The sequence below is a fragment of the Siniperca chuatsi genome, linkage group LG16 (genome assembly GCF_020085105.1).
Source record: "Siniperca chuatsi isolate FFG_IHB_CAS linkage group LG16, ASM2008510v1, whole genome shotgun sequence".
Taxonomy (NCBI): domain Eukaryota; kingdom Metazoa; phylum Chordata; class Actinopteri; order Centrarchiformes; family Sinipercidae; genus Siniperca; species Siniperca chuatsi.
Window position 1 is genome coordinate 4810001 of NC_058057.1, and position 15000 is coordinate 4825000.

The window sequence follows — 15000 nt, forward strand, 5'->3', positions numbered from 1 at the left end:
GTCCTGATGGTCTGGCTGTCACCTCAGAAGGACCTTATGACTTCTACCAGCAGCCCAACATGAGCGAGGCCCGCCTCTGTCTTCCTGTCCTGGACCAGTTGAGTGTGGCAGTGAAGCAGAGACTGGAAGACTGGCCAGAGCACCCAGCTCTTGTACAGGTCAGTTAACTTTTTACTTCAAGGCCTGTAGTGAGTTAGCATGTAGGGATTCAATGTTGTAACGCAAGGAATGTAACAGGAAGCAAGGCCTCTTGATAGACAATCTTTGGTTATTCCCAGGATCAAACCTGTGACCTTTTCCTCCAGTCTCGCCAATAGGGTGGGACAAAATAATATTTACCATGAGGCGATAGGTATACCATGGTAGCTCTCCCTTTTAATAAGGCCGCCATTGCTTTATAGTAGTATTGTATACACAGGAATTTTATGATTGGAGACATTTGTTAGCAGTTTAGTGTATTTAATCAGGACAGGTACTAATAAATAAAAACCTGCATCTACAGAAAGCATAACAATTGGTGATGAATTTCACTGGTGGTAACTTAACATACACTCAAATGAAAAACTGCAGTACAGTATATCTGCCAAACTGACCATGAAAATTTTGGGTCTTATTAATATTAATAAAAACCATGGTATCTTAAATGGCTAAATCAAATATTACTGATGACAAGCTCAAATTTTAAATCAGTAAACATAACCACAGTGTCCATAGAAGTGTCAAGTTATACCATCTCTACACAGAGCAGAAAAGTAGTAAAAAAATTCCATGTGATTGCTTAAACAGTAAAGGTGACTGGTAAATGCTTGCATTTGTAGCTTCTGTGGCTTGTAGACAAAGTAGGTAATCTCCTGCTCTAAATACACCTGCTACTGTAGTAATAATAAACTAATAGTAAAAAACTTTATTTGGATAGCATCTTTCATACAAGAAATGCAGCTTAAGGTGCTTTACAGCAAAGAAAATACATGCACTGAGTGCTTCACATAAAAAAACAACAGAATACATAACATATAAACAGAGATAGAATATAGTTAATGTAAAATAAAGATACTTTAATATGAAAGAAAGGCATGAATCAGGTTTTTTTTAGGTTTTTTTTAGTGTGTACTCTTCAGGTGAGTTGTGAAACTGATCTTGGTTGCTATAATGTATAATCCGGCCTTTGTCTGTTGTTTTCTAGCTGACTGTGGTGATGGAGAGGATCATGGCTTTCAGTCTGGCCAGTCCACTGGCTAAGTTCCTCAATGGTCTGGAGATCCTGCTCAGTAAAGCACAGGTGAGCTCTGTTAGCAATATACCTCACGTGTCATTTCAGACTTCCACATAGTGTTGCTACATTTAATCAACTAGAAAAGAAATCAGTGACAGTTCAATAGCCAACTTAATCTATCAGGTAAAAATACCAAAAATCTGCAAGTTATAGTTTTCAAATGTTTGAAAGTTTGTTGCACAAAGGTGAGCTCTGTTATTTTTTGTCACCTCTGTTCTCTGCTGTTCTCTTCAGGACTGGGAGAATAACGCCAGCCACTCAGTCTCTCTGCGGAAGGAACTGGAACCAGTCACCCTGCTCATTGTGCAGTGGCGCAAACTGGAGCTCAAGTAAGACAAGAGGGCCTAAATCCAGCCAGCATCTTTTGCTACTTTTTAGATATGGTATCAATTTTTTTAAAAAGTATACATTTTTTTACAAAACCAAACAAACAGAGAGAGAGAGAACATACAGTAGCACAATGTAAATTCCACGTAGGGATTTCAAATATTAGTAGTGGTAATGGTAGTGCTAATAACATTAATATTAATAAAGAATAATACTAGCAGTAATAATTTAGCAATGATAATAATAAGACTAATAATATTAATGGGGGCAGTAGGTGGCTTGTAATCATAGATCCAGACTCTACAGCTCTGGAAGCAGAAGTACCTGCTGAAAGCGACAGAAGGAGGAGGGAGGCAAGAAAGTACAAAACTATGGGATAGAGAAGATGTCGAATTAGTAACATGTATTAATGGGATAAGAATGCATATAGATGGAAAGGGAGGAGAGAGGTGCATCATGGGAAGTCTCCCAACAGTCTAGGCCTATAGCAGTATATCTAAGGGATGGTTCAGAACTCACCTAAGCCAGCCCTAACTATGAGCTTTATCAAAGAGGAAAGTCTTAAGCCTACTCCTAAATGTGGAGATGGTGTCTGCACTCCAAACCCAAACTGGGATCTGATTCCACAGGAGCAGTGGACTCAGAGGAGTCTGAGGGCCGACGGCAACTGAGTTAGAGGGGGGATAAGCAGGAGCCGGTGTGTCGAATCTGTTAAAGAACAGATTAAGTTCGTTGGCCCTGTCCAGGCTCTCTTCAACTACTCTGCTGCCAGTCAGTCTGAAGCCAGTGATGCTCTTCATGCCGGAGAAGAGCTTTATGCATCCTTAATGTTAGCATACAGCAGGTCCAGTCTCCTCTCCTCTCTAGTAGGACAACTCACATACTGGCGAAATTAGTCAGAGTTGTTGAAACACTGACATGGTTGAAGTCACCCGAGATTAATATGAGTCCACTCGGGTGTTGAGTCTGGAGTTGTGCTATGGCGGTGTGAATGATGCCAGGTTAGCAGAGGGGGGGATGTAAACAGTCACAACAATGGTATGAGAGAATTCATGTGGCAGATAATATGGCCGGAGTCCCACAGCTCAGTTCAATATCCGGCCTCTCTCTTCCCTCGCCGCTTCGTTCCACCTCTGCATCTTTGGTGTATCCTCCAAATATCAGTGGGGACATTGGTTGTCCTGGGCGCCATGCTGCTCGGCTTCAGCATGATCAGCTGTTCCCTGGTGTAAACAATGCGGTCAAACAGCTGTTCTGCAGCTGTGCCCTGACCGAGTAGCAGGAGAAGAAGTTTCACGCCGAAAACAAATACCAAAACACTCCCTACTCTCATTTTCGTAAAGAGTGTAGTTTAAATTACACTTAAACAAAAGTTACTCAAGTTTTAAAAAGTTGGAAAAAGTAAGATGACGAGACGGAGCAACAGCAACAGGCAGCATGCACGTTGGCGCATGTGCACTTCCTTAAAGGAGTGTTTCCTAATAATATTGCCTAAAGGAAGCATAAATAAGGTGAATAGAATTGGTCCAAGCACAGAACCTTGCAGAACTCTGTGACTAATTTTGGCGTGCATAGAGGATTCATCATTAACATGTACAAACTGAAATCAATCTGTTAAATAGGACTTAAACCAGCTTAGTGCAGTTCCTTTAATACCAATTAAATGTTCCAGTTTCTGTAATAGGATGTGATGGTCAATGGTGTCAAATGCAGCACTAGGTTAGAGGTTGTCATTACCCTTTAATGTAGCACTGAGGTGTTCCATAGGGAAAACCTTAAATGTTTCTCTGTAATGTGACTGAGGGAGGTTTCTCCTTGATCCACTGGAACAGAATGCATTGCCTCGCTAGAAGCAGAAGTTTACCCATGAAAGTCAGCTGCCCAGCGGATAAAGATTAAGTTTGTTGGCCCTGTCATAGGTATATTCAAGAGAAACAAACCTGGTTCTGTATTTACTGTTTTGTGGAAAAATGGGCTAAGCTCCCTCTCCCAGCTTAAAAATTCTGTATTCAGTGACACCAGATAGTCTGTGGTGGTTCCTGATAGTCTCTGTGAGTGTTTCGAGTACAAGTGCAAATAATAGCAGTGACAGGGGACAGCCTTGATATGTACCTCTACTCAAGGGGAAAATGGCAGAAATTGAGCCATTTACCAGAACCCTCGAAAATGGAGACCTGTATAGAAGTTTAACCCACTCAATAAAACCAGAGTGCAACCCAAACCCATCGAAAACATCAAAAATATACTCCAATTCCACTCAATCAAATGCTTTTTCAGCGTCCAATGAGACAGCAAGGACCCTTTTTTTCCGGTTGCCGGCTGCACAGTTCTGAATCTTCATGACTATCGTGCACTGCGCAAAGGAGTTAAATATTACTTCCTGTGTCCACTATGTGGCGCTAATGAACACGCACCAATTATATACTATACTAAGCCTCATGAATGCCGCATGTATGATCAGCAATGTCCTTCAATAACCATATGAAGTTTGAGGCTGATCGGTTGAAATACGAGTTATTACCACTTCCTGTTTGGCATGGCATCATGCGTCTGCCATGGCGACCCCGTTCGACACATCAACAGATGTTGCTCTATATTAAGTGTAGGCCCCACAACGGAAATTTCATGTAAGTCAAATGATGTTTGTCAAATATGGCTTGCTTGCTTGCTTCCTGTTAGCAGTAACGCTTCCTGTTGCCAGTCAGTGGCGCTATGACTATGACTCAATACTGACATGTAGAAATCCTCTGTTTTCGCTTACTTGTCCTTACTCCAGTCCTTACCAGAAAAAGCTTAATGGCAAGCCCTGAACATGCATTGCAATTACTATCTAGTCAAACTGTTGTTTCTAAGATCACAGCAATTTATTTGGAAGATATTTGTGTATGATTTCTTAGCTCTAAGGTCAGGTAGGCATATTAATTGACTAATTGTTTCAGCACTAGTGTGATTTTAATGGAAATGAATTAGTTTAGTTTAAAGAGACAAAACACCTTTACTAAAAGTTGACTAAAATGTTTTGAGTTGTTGTCGACTAAAACTAGACTAAAACTATGAAGGATAAAAATGACTAAAATGTCACTAAAACTAATAAGCATTTTTGTTAGACTAAATCTAAAATAGCTGCCAAAATTAACACTGATTGCCAAGCCCAAGACCCACATTAAATAAAAACTTTCACCACTCCTGATGTGTGTGTCAAATATCATGAGTTTTAGAGCATCCCTAGCCCTTCAAAAATGACTTCCTGTTTCATGGCAAAACATGTAAATTGTCCACCTCACCACAGCAACTGCATTGCATGAAAAATTTAAAAGATTCACAACTTAGCATCACACATCTTAAGGTTAAGTAAACCAAACTTGAAGTGAATCTGTTGAATCCTAGGAGAACATCAAAGCACTTTTATCCAAAACTTGGCATGTGCTTGGAGCACGCTGGCCACACCCAAGCTGATCGTACATACATACACACGACCTCTATTGCATGTCTGTCTGTCTTGGGAGAGGGATCCTTCCTCTGCTGCTCTTCCTGAGGTTTCTTCCATTAAAAGGGTTTTTTTGGGGGAGGTTTTCCTTCTCTGAATCTGCTGAATGCTGTACAGATTGTAAAGCCCCTTGAGGCAAATTTGTAGTTCGTGATATTACCCTATATAAATAAACCACCTAGATCAACACAAAGCTTCTGCAGCTACAATATCAATTATAAATCATTGTTATTATTAATATGTTAGAATATTGAGCCGTACATAAAGGCGACAGGTAATGGTAAAAGGACTGTATTTATATAGCACCTTTCTAGTCTTTCTGACTACTCAAAGCGCTTTAACTGCTGATCCCCAGGTGCCAACTGCTCATCAGTTGAAAGAAACTAATCATTCACACAGACCCCAAATTGGGGTTCAGTGTCTTGCCAAAGGACACTTCGACATGTAGGCGGTGGGAAGCTGTGATCGAACCGCTGACCGTCTGATTGGTGGACGACCCGCTCTACCACTAAGCCACAGTCGCCCATTGTAAAAGTTACTTAAGAGAGAAACCTTTTTAAAGTCTTATGATGATTTGCTCTCTCAAGATAGGATAACTTCTGTACTGATATAAAGAAACTTACCCGATCCTTAGTAAATTGTGGCCATGTAATTCCCCCAAATTCAAATAACACGAAAGTCACAGACTTGTTAGGTAGTGCCTTCTGACCATTTCTATCCCATTTTGTTGAGAAAGTTCTCTGCATCTCTTCATGTTTCAAACTACGGTACACGGTCATTGTAGCAGGGAAGCACATGTTAAAACGGATACCCAGTTTGACACATGCCATTGAAGGCGCGATGCCTCTCTCGAACCGCAGAAGAACGATTCTGATGAATGAAGATCTGCTGTCCTAAGTATTCCAAGTTAAGCTTTGCCCTCATTGCTGCCATCATCCTCAGTTTGTCCCTGGACTTGTGAAGTCTGATAACCACTGGGCGAGGACATGCGCCCTGCAGTCCCAAGCTGTGGTGGGTTTGGTCAATTTTAATATGGCTTTTAGTGCCAGGGCTTGCATCTAAACCAAACACGATGGGCAGCCAGGATTCAAAGAACTGGATAGGACATTTTCCCTCCATGCCCTCTTTCAGATTGAGGACATGAATACTGTCCCGTCTGCTCCGGTTTTCCAGATCATCCATGCCATCAGCCATTTCCTTAATTTTCTTCTCTGCTTTGGTGAGTCTTTCTTCCAGACCAGTCACTATGTCCTCCACATCCAATACTCGCTGTTCCGCCTTGGTAATACGTTTGGACTGGCTTTCTAAAGGGTCTCTGAGATCTTAGAAAGCTTCTCTTCTATTATGTCGCTAAAATTTTGAGTTAACACGCAAATCAGAGCAGTGGTGTCCATAGCTGGCAGAGGCACATCACTTTTCGACGGGAAGTTTGTTGTTTGGCTAGCGTCTGAAGCAGGTGTCATTTTCCTTGACTGAATTTTTGTTTTTGTTTTGACATTGGTTGTCATCAAAAGGGACACTTTTCTTCTTGCCACTAGTTCGTACAACACTGTGTTAGCATAATAAACTGAAATGGATGCATTAAATTGCTGATGATATAACATAATATCGTGTGGGAGCGGGAGCTCAGCGAAAACACATCTCTCAGTCAGCCATCGTCACATGACCCCTAGATATCTAAAAGTACTTTTTAGATATTTTTCGATACTAGATAAGAGGGATTAAAACTGGAACTTGAAAACTGGACTGGAATCCTCAACTTGTCCTATGTTTTTCTCAACCAAGATATAGGACCATGACCAGAATATACAAGTTGTTTCCTGTTCTTGTGTGTAAAATGTAAATGTGTCCTGTCCTGTCATTCTTGTGTGGTATGTGTAGTTGCTGGTCGAGCAGTCTGGACAACGCAATGAAGCGGCACACTGAGAAATCAACCAAACACTGGTTTTCTATCTACCAGCTAGTAGAGAGATATCTGGAGGAACAGAGGATGGATGCTAATACAGGTACATACACAATGGCTCTGAACTGATGATTCTGATGTTTAAGATGACAGTTGTTTTTGGCAGTTAATAAAGCAATTGTTTTACGTGGCTGAGTGAAAACTTCCCCCGTAATGTACATTTATGGGAGAAGTTTAAAAAAATATATCAAATCTAAACTGTAATGAAGTGATAAGAAGCTTAGCACTATTTACCTGCTTGTCAATCTGTCTCTGCAAATGGTAACAAATAGTAATGAAGAAAGAAATCCGTTCACCAGTATTAGCTCTCTACTCCAACATAACTATTTAGTATGTATATTTGCAGAGACAAACTATTGCAAAGAAAGAAATTAATACAACATTCAAAATGGTATGACTGCCAAGACTTTTTCTCTTCCTGTTACTGTACTCTCCAGATGAGGAGGTGGAGCGCCTCTCCCTGTCCTCTTTGTCCTCCACCCTTCAGGCCTTCATGGAGGGCTCCACCCTGGGAGAGTTCCATAGCCGCCTGGCCATGCTGCTCAGCTTCCACTGCCACCTCCTGCTGGTCCCCAACCAGCCTGGACAAGGTCAGCCATCACTACTCTATCCTATACAAGACATACAAGTCTATCTTAATACAATACTCACATGTGTATGTTGAAAAGAGTAATTAATCACTGTAATCATTCCTCCTCTCCATTCTGGCCATGAAGCAATCCTTTTATAACATGACTACACTGTAGAAGATGGGGAACAAAATCCACAGTCCTTATTCTGTGGCGCTTTTATCAAAGCCAACCTTTTAACTTAAACTGTATCAGTGATATTGATGGGTTTTCAGTGTAGTCCCTGGGACCCACAGGTGGTCATTTGAGTGGATCCCAGAGAAACTGAGTGGCTCCTCAATAAAATGTATGAGTTTATCACTACAATTCGTCAAAAAACATGTTTGATGTTAAATGGTTATAATTACAGTTATATTAATTTATATAAAATATTTAAAAAGACACAAGATAAAAACAAATAAAACCAATAAGAGGGATAAAAACATTTAATAATAACTAATAATAATAATTTAATAATAAAATAAAAATTGTACAAGATCAAGTAAATAATGTCTACAATTAATTAATGCTTTTGATTAATGTCTTAATCAAAAGCTAAGACTTAAGGCTAAAGAAAAATTTCAACACTTCCAGGTGTAATGTGTGCTTAGTGTGTCTTCAAGATTGAAAATGTTTCAGAAACTGTATTTTTGTAAGTGTTAATTATAGCTTATAATGTGAGAAATGGTGGTAACATTTAAAAGATAAGCTTTACTTTTAAATTTAGGATGTTACAATAATAGATACTGTGTACAGTTTCCATTAAATGCAGACAGTCCTTCCAACAGTTGATTATTGAATAAAAATATCTAAAACATCTTTATAGTAACAGTTCTGTACAGAATTAATAAATTGAGTTTGTGGCGTGCATTGTCAGACATTTATTTGCAAAGAAAAACAGCAGTTTGTCAACTAATTACATTATGATTGGTCGCGTGGATATTGATGAATTTATTGATCTATTGACCAGACATGGTCAGCCCTAGGTGCTACACTGCTTATTGTCCACATATCATGCATCAAACTATCTCAGACATCACTGATTTTGACTAAACAGTGAGATAGAAATTACCATCTTATCACTGAAGTTTATCGCTTCAAAATACATTTGACCTATGAACTAAAGTGACAGGTCTAAACAAGGTAATAACTAGTATTTGTTGCTTTTGGTTGTGAGAGAGACTGCACCATTGATGGGGGATTACATTGTAAACTCTTTCCTTATCTTACAGAGTCATTGTCCAGTCTTTCGTGGAACCTCCACAAATACTACAGTCAGTTCTCTGACTGCATCCAGACCAGAATCAGTCAGCTCAGACAGCCCATCGAGAAGGAGCTCAAGGTTTATACTGATGTCTTTTTTCATTGCATACCAGTACTCTGAAACCTTGTCAGTACATGTCAGAGTAATACTGTTATAGAGATGGTAACTCTGGGATGCTGACTCAAATACAGTGCATGCACATTCTTAAGTTCCACTGTGATGTGAATTGTTGTCCTCAGGACTTTGTCAAGATCTTGAAGTGGAACGATGTCAGTTTCTGGTCCATCAAACAGTCAGTGGAGAAGACACATCGGTAAGATATTACCGCGATTTGATTAGTGCTATGCTGAATATATATTTTTTAGGACTTAGTGTCCTGCTCAAGGACTCTTTGACAGGACAGATGGCTCCCCTGCCACCAACATTGTTCTGCCTACAGTATATTCTTTTCTCTCAGGACTCTCTTCAAGTTTGTCAAGAAGTTTGAGGAGGCTCTGAATGGTCCGAGTGTTGCTGCCCTGGTGGAACAGGGAAGCAGTGCCAGCTTGGACAGTGTGGATGCCAACGCAGAGGAAACACCCATCCATCGGGTTCACCAGGCACTGAAGAGCACCCTGCCTGGGAAAGGCAGAGATCTGCAGGTACAAGTCTCATGGAGTGTTTTTATTGTTATTCATCATCTCAAATTAATAAACTATTTTTGTTCTTTCTAATCTCAGTTATTGTCATGTGCTTTATGATGATAAATAATAAATGAATAACCTAAGATAAATTGGATATTTCAGAATGAGGGCCCAGATGAAGGAGTTGAAGCTTCATCTCTACAGGGACGTCTGCCTGTTCTGGCCAGGAAGATGAAGAAAATGTGTGTGCAGCTGCTGAGGAAAAACCCTGTGCCTGAGCTGGCTGAAGACCTGGACTACTTCACTGGTAAGAAACCCACTTGTACACAAATATCAAAGTATAATGGACAGACTGACATGATATTTACTGAGCACATTCATGCTGTCAAAAGGACAAACACTTTTGATTTGAATGACCCCATGACCTTTCGTTTGGCGCCACCCTCAGGATAATTAACATTTTACATTTACATTAATTACTGGTCTGTTGGTCCACCACTTTAGTCCTGAAATATCACTAGAAATATTGCCATGAAATTTGGTACAGCCATTGATGTTGCTCTTTGGATGAAATGAAATAACTGGTGATCCTCTGACTGTTAATCTACTGTCATCACCAGGTCAAAATTTTAATTTGTTAAATTCTTTATGACTAAATACCTGCAAAACTAATGACATTCCCATCAGCCTCAGCTCTACTTTGTGTTTACTGCTAATTAGTGTTAGCGTGCTAACATGCTTATCTAAAATGGTGAACATTGTCATTGTGAGCATGTTTGCATGCTTAAGTACAGCCTCACAGGCCTGCTAACATGGCTGTCTGTCTTGGGCCTCTAATTTCATGACACTAAACTGCTGGCAATGACCGATAATGCCACTGCGGTAGCAGAATCTCCTGTTTGGGCTGATCCATATTACCAAAATGGGTTTGACAATCCTGATGTGGCAGTGTTATGAATATTTTTGCCTATACTGCACCAGTGACGGACAACTGGCAAACAACAACTAAGGTCAAGGTCACTGTGACCTCACAAAACATGTTTTTGGCTGTAACTTAAGAATAGATGACTATATTTCACAGACAATGAATTGGTGACACTATTGACTATTGAGGTCAAGGTCACTGTGACCTCAAAATTACTTTGACAAACACATTTTTGGCCATAACTTAAGAATTGACGTGGTAATTATGACAACATTTGACACAGATGTTTGATGGTGTTGGGAATTACAATGGTTAAAAGGGCACCAAATTGTGTAGGTACAATCAATTATGGCTATCAGAATTGTCAAAGATAATCATAAATAATAACTTTTATAAAGTTCCTGGGGGCCCGCCACTCTTATTAAAGAAGAAAAATGATAGCCAACAATTGATTCTTATATAATACACTAAACTATCAAGTTTGATAACCAAAATTACCATTGATAGCTAGGTTGAAGGATTAAACATAAAGATTGGCAGCATATTCACTCTTTAAACATTAAAGAAACCAGCATAATTATACACAAGCATTTATTGAGAATAGAACTAGAAAAGCAAAACACACAATATAAAATATAACTACAATGCACTAAACTACAGAACAAGGGGTGTGGGAGTGTATGTGCGTGTGATCCAAAAGTGCTGCTTGGATTCAAAATGGCGGCTTAGGCCAATGTCGTATGTTGTCAGACAAAGAAAGTTAATTGGCAGCTGAGGCCATGTTTGACAAAGATCGTGGATAGCAGTGCCAGGTTAGAAAAGAGGATCGTTAGTTTGCATGCAAGACCCTGTGTCTGTGTGAAACATCAACTTAGCATGTGGCTACCTAAATAACCTGACAGTGAAAACACATCACAACAATAAAACTTAATGAACCAAACAAAAACAACCGTTGTGTACTGGTTATGTTACCAGTCCGTAAAGGAAGAAGAAAGAAGTTGCTTTTGGTTACTCCTTGTTAGCCGGCGTCCGTCTGTTGTAGATGGACCAAGCTGGAAAGAATTGTGGTTCTGGGAAAAGTCCTTGCTGTGCAGTATTTAAATTTTTCAGATCGGTGGAAGTCATTCCGTCTGTTGTTCTCCTTACAGTTAGCTCGGTGCTAACTTCCTTAGTTGCTTGTTAAAATTCGCTGGCAGACTTTGTGTAGTAGCCATTCACGCTAATTAAACTTGTTGCAGGGAGTCTTAGACAGCCTTTCACAGCACTGCAGTAAGATCGGAGAGTTCGGCTCTGCTGGTAAGCAGGAAGAACAATGGCTGCTGACCCTTTTATGGACCTGATGACATCATGGGTCACAAGTCAGACTGACCAATCATAACTGAAAGCTGGGTCCATGGGGGGAGTTCACACCTACAGTAGGTGTGAATACCTACTGCGGGAAACTGAGTTCAGTGGCTCAGTTTCATAACAAAAGGTAGAATTTTTTTACCCAAAAGGTCAAAGATCAACTTCACTGTGACATAATGTCTTTTTTTTGGCCATTAGTCAGCACCATAACTCAAGAACAGAAGTTTTAAATTGTGACCATAGTTCACAGTTGGTCGGACACTGAATAGGTGACACTTTTGACTCAAAGGTCATTGTGACCTCAAAATAGATTTTTAGTCATAATTTAAGAATGAATTGGGCAATTCCAGATTTCACACACATGTTGACTGGGACGATACTGAGTAAACAATAACTAGCACAGCATGGGCTTTCCTCCCTCTCGTCCAGTCTGCCTTTCACTTCCTGCCTCTTCTGAATTTTGAGAGTCATCGGAATCATGTGACTGCAAACGATGTATTGGAGCAGTGAGTGTTTCTCCTCAACTTTCAGTGAGCAACTGGAGGTAGATATTAGTTTGTCATTAAAAGTCACAAAACTGCAAATTAAGGATAAAACTGAAAAGGGTAAACCAGCATTAAATATAATCTGAAACACAATAATATGGGATAAAATCAGTATTTACATGTAGCAGTTTACATAAGAAGAAAATAAGATAATTGTATGTGCCAATACTATTCTAGTCTTAACTGGCATTAATCATGTAATATAGATGTCACCAGGTCCTGCCCTTGCTGGATGTGGGTTTCACCTTAAAGACTGCTACAGTGACTACAGCAATCTTTAAGGTGAAACGTTAAGGACCACCTAACGAAGGACATCATGCATTCAAACCAGGAACATTACATCACAAAATTGCTTCCCAATTTGTCGCGTTGCTGCAACCTCAGTGTTAATGTAGCATCCTTTTTTTCTTCTTTTCAGGCGAGGTCATCAGCAACCTGAAGGACCTGCAGAGCCTCACCATTGACTTGTCAGCAGAGAAAGAGAAGCAAAAGGCTGCGGTCAAGCACATCCTGCAGCAGAAGCAGAGAGCTCTGTCAGACCTGTTCAAGATGCTCACAGAAATAGGTGAGTTTTACTCTCTGATTTACAGGTGTCATGTAGTAATTTAAGTCTCAGAAAGAAAAAAACGGTCTTCCAACCTCTCTATGTATATCATGGTCCCATTAAGGTCTGTCGTACCGTAAAGGCCTGACGTGGAACAGGACAGCTGACCCAGAGAAAAACCTCTGTTTGCAGCCGCTGGAGATGAGTACCGCTCTTTCTGCTGTCAGGAACCAGGAGCAGGCTGAGAGCATGTAAATAGAACCTGTTCATAGATGCACTAACAGCTGAGTGACATTGTATTTCTTTTGGTTAACTACTGCCAATGATGTTATTTTGGTTAAGAATGCCTGCTGTGTAATATATTAGAAAAAAATCACGTAACATCCCAGTTTATAGAGACACTATGTAGCTTTTGAAAGAAAACAAGTATCTTATGGTGGCTAATTTTTACTAATGTTGTGAACTTTAGATAGATAAATACTTAGTCAATTTACTAACTTCATGACTCTTCTCTATTTGTGCTACTGTTAAGCCAAATTTTAGCTTTTATCATTATCCCATACTTGCCACCAAATGAAGGGCTAATTTCATTAGCAATAGAACATATTCTTGTTCAATTTAACACACTCAGGGGTTTTGTCGCTACAGTCTTACTTAGTCTGGTATAACCAGTAGCTTATGGTGGCTAATGTTGGCTAATGTTAGCAAGCTTTAGGCAGATATTTCTGTGTAACTGGCATCACTGAGTCAGTTGGCTGACTTTATGACTCCTCTACTTGTGTTACTATTACGCTGTGTTTTAGCATTTATCATTATCACAGAATTGCAAAATGAAAAGTTGAATTCTTTATTAAATGCGCATTCTTTCTTAATCAGATACATTTAAGGGTTTTGTCACTACAACCTTATTTGGTTTGGGATGACCAGAAAGCTAATGTTAGCAATCTTTAGGTAGATATTGTTGTGTAACTGATAATACTGAGTCAGTTAGGTGACTTTATGACACTTTTTTTCTTGTGCTACTATTATATGTTTTACCTTTCACCATTGCTCTATTCTGTACACACGACATCTATTGCAAGTCCTGGGAGAGGGATCCCTCCTCTGTTACTCTTCCTGAGGTTTCTTAAATTTTATAAAGTGTTTTTTTGTTTTTTAGGGAAGTTTTTCCTTTTCCGAATCGAGGGTCTCAGGATAGAGGGTATCATATGCTGTACAGATTGTAAAGCCCCTTGAGGCAAATTTGTGATTTGTGATATTGGGCATATAAGTTAAATTGATTTGACTTGACCATTATTCTATAATTGCTGAATAAAAAGTTTAATTCAGTAAAACACATTTGTCATTTCAGTACACTCAAGGGTTTTTGTACTACAGCCATGGTCTGCTATAACCAGTATGGTGGCTAATGTTAGCTAATTTTAATTCAATTCAATTTTATTTATATAGCGCCAATTCATAACAGAAGTTATCTCATTGCACTTTTCCTATAGAGCAGATCTAGACCGTACTCTTTATAATATTTAAATAAGGTTTAAAGGTTTAGCAAACCTTAGGTAATTGTGTAATTTGAGTCAGTTTTGATTCTCTACTTGCGCTACTGTTACACTACAATTTAGCATTTACCACTACCCCATAATGTGGCTACATTGAATTTATGTTATTCATTTTACAGAGAAACCAGGTTTAATGCTAGGTAAATCCTAAGTCTAGAGTATGTATTCTGTACTCTTTGAAAGCCTTTCCCTCTGCATTCTTGATGTTATAGGTTGTTTACAGAGTTGTTGACAGCATGGGATGGATGTCAGAAGTACTTCTACCGTTCATGGGCCAGGAGAACAGCCCTGCACACTGCTCTTCAGCACGCTGCCAAGGTGAGACACAGATACTGATTGTCTGGTGGTCCACAATACAGAAACTTGTAGCATTCACTACTCTTACAGCTCTCTGTCTAGAAGCTGAAGGCCAGGGATTACAGATGGAGAGCAAATTTTAGCATCTGCAGTTCCTCAGTATGTTCTCTATGTATTTTGGCTTTGTAGTCTGAAGTGTATGTGTTGTTTGGTTGTAGGAGTTGGGTCTGGGGAACATAGA

General features: G+C 39.6%; 1 protein-coding gene across 1 annotated transcript in view; it reads left to right on the top strand.

Moving 5' to 3' along the window:
• Positions 1-15000, top strand: part of mdn1 (midasin AAA ATPase 1) — a 170985-nt gene that overhangs the window by 116831 nt on the left and 39154 nt on the right. Inside the window, exons 66-78 of the mRNA XM_044169618.1 lie at positions 1-158; positions 1184-1279; positions 1508-1602; positions 6969-7093; positions 7488-7640; positions 8891-9000; positions 9162-9235; positions 9380-9563; positions 9708-9852; positions 12781-12927; positions 13031-13157; positions 14675-14780; positions 14978-15000. The exon at positions 1-158 is cut by the window's left edge and continues 81 nt beyond it; the exon at positions 14978-15000 is cut by the window's right edge and continues 93 nt beyond it. Coding sequence (XP_044025553.1) covers positions 1-158; positions 1184-1279; positions 1508-1602; positions 6969-7093; positions 7488-7640; positions 8891-9000; positions 9162-9235; positions 9380-9563; positions 9708-9852; positions 12781-12927; positions 13031-13157; positions 14675-14780; positions 14978-15000 — 1543 coding nt within the window. The remainder of the gene's footprint in view (positions 159-1183; positions 1280-1507; positions 1603-6968; positions 7094-7487; positions 7641-8890; positions 9001-9161; positions 9236-9379; positions 9564-9707; positions 9853-12780; positions 12928-13030; positions 13158-14674; positions 14781-14977) is intronic.